Source organism: Buceros rhinoceros, unplaced genomic scaffold (genome assembly GCF_000710305.1).
Source record: "Buceros rhinoceros silvestris isolate BGI_N320 unplaced genomic scaffold, ASM71030v1 scaffold37619, whole genome shotgun sequence".
NCBI classification, from domain to species: domain Eukaryota; kingdom Metazoa; phylum Chordata; class Aves; order Bucerotiformes; family Bucerotidae; genus Buceros; species Buceros rhinoceros.
Window position 1 is genome coordinate 3,165 of NW_010434153.1, and position 1,531 is coordinate 4,695.

At 62.3% G+C, this 1,531-nt stretch overlaps 1 protein-coding gene across 1 annotated transcript; it reads right to left on the minus strand.

Annotated features, from left to right (window-relative positions):
• Nucleotides 1–31: 31 nt before the first annotated feature.
• Nucleotides 32–860, minus strand: LOC104500645 (AP-3 complex subunit sigma-2-like; the record flags this gene model as incomplete). The annotated part of the gene is made up of 3 exons (XM_010144325.1): nucleotides 32–160; nucleotides 524–631; nucleotides 736–860. Coding segments are annotated over 3 exons (362 nt in total), but the record flags the coding sequence as incomplete, so codon positions are not given.
• Between the last annotated feature and the right edge of the window lie 671 nt (nucleotides 861–1,531).

Consider the following 1,531-nt stretch of genomic DNA (forward strand, 5'->3'; position numbering starts at 1 on the left):
AGACCCCGGGGGTCCCCCTGCTGTGGGACTCTCACATGAACTGCGATAGGTTGGGCACTTTGATGTTGATGTCTCCGATGTTGATGTTGCGAGGGATCTCGGGCAGGTTGATGTTCTTCACAGCTGACACGGCGCGGGACGGAGCGGCCGAGAGGCCTCCCTGCCAACGGGAGGGACCAGTGGCCAGCGGCCCCGGGTCCCAGGGCCCGGCCATGTGCCCCCACACCCCTGTCCCACACTGCTGACAGACTCGGAGGCGGCAGCGCGGTGCTTCCCCGCACCCTCATCCCGACAACGCAAACAGGGACAATAAACCCGTTGGCTTATTAACCTTGATGAGGACAACTGTTCCCGTGCTCAGGCTGCTCCCTGCGTCCCGGAAAGGCACAAAGCACAGCTGGGGGGTGCCCACAGCCCCCTCCCTGAGGATACTGGGGACATCCCATGCACACCAGCTCCAGACCCCACAGCCCAGAGAACATTGTCCTGCCCTGTGGAGCAGGGCCACAGCAGCGCCACTCACCTCTGCCTTCTCCAGCTTGCTCTGGGCCTCCACCTGCGCCACAATCTCGTTCATGTTGGTCTCCAGCACCATCCCACCTATCACCACCTCCTGCAAGATGTGGTGAACCTACAAGAGGAGAGGAGAGAGGAACGAGAGGGAAGCCCCAGTTACTGCTGGTACCTCAGCTCTAGAGGACACCTACCACGGGGGCTGGAGCAAACATCGCCCACCAGGTCCAGGGAAGCCCCTGGAGAGGCCAGGTCCATCCCAGCCACTGGCACACCTGGCTGTGCCATCCCTGACACCTTAGATAACGTTTGAGTCTGGGCTGAGACCTGCGTCACACCCAGGAACCCTGGAAAGGGTGTGGGAGAGGAGCCCACATAACAGCAGAGATCCCAGGGCCTCCAGACACCTGCCTGGAACCAGTTTCTTCTACCCACAAAGCCAGGACAGAGCCCAAGGGCTTCACTTTCTCCTCTGGAGACCCTCAAAACCCACCTGTACACAATCCTGTACAGCCTGCTCTGGGAGGGAGCAGACTCTCACAGAACCCCAGCATCCCGGGCTGGTGGGGCTGGCAGGGACCTCTGGGCATCACCCCATGCAACCCCCTGCTGGAGCAGGTCCCCAGAGCAGGGTGCCCAGGAGGGCGTCCAGGCGGGTTGGGGATCTCTCCAGAGCAGGAGACTCCAGCCCCTCTCCGGGCAGCCTGGGCCAGGGCTCCTCACCCTCACACCAAAGAAGTTTCTCCTCCTGCTCAGCTGGAACTGCCCAGGTTCCAGTTTGGGCCCGTGGCCCCTTGTCCTGTCACTGGGCACCACTGGGCAGAGTCCGGCCCCTCCTCCTGACCCCCTTTAGCTCTTGATCCCATTGAGGAGGTCCCCTCTCAGGCTGCTCTTCTCCAGCTGAACAGCCCCAGGGCTCTCAGCCTTGGGTCACACTGAGGAGATCCCCTCTCAGGCTGCTCTTCTCCAGCTGAACAGCCCCAGGGCTCGCAGCCTTCCCTCGGCACAGAGATGCTCC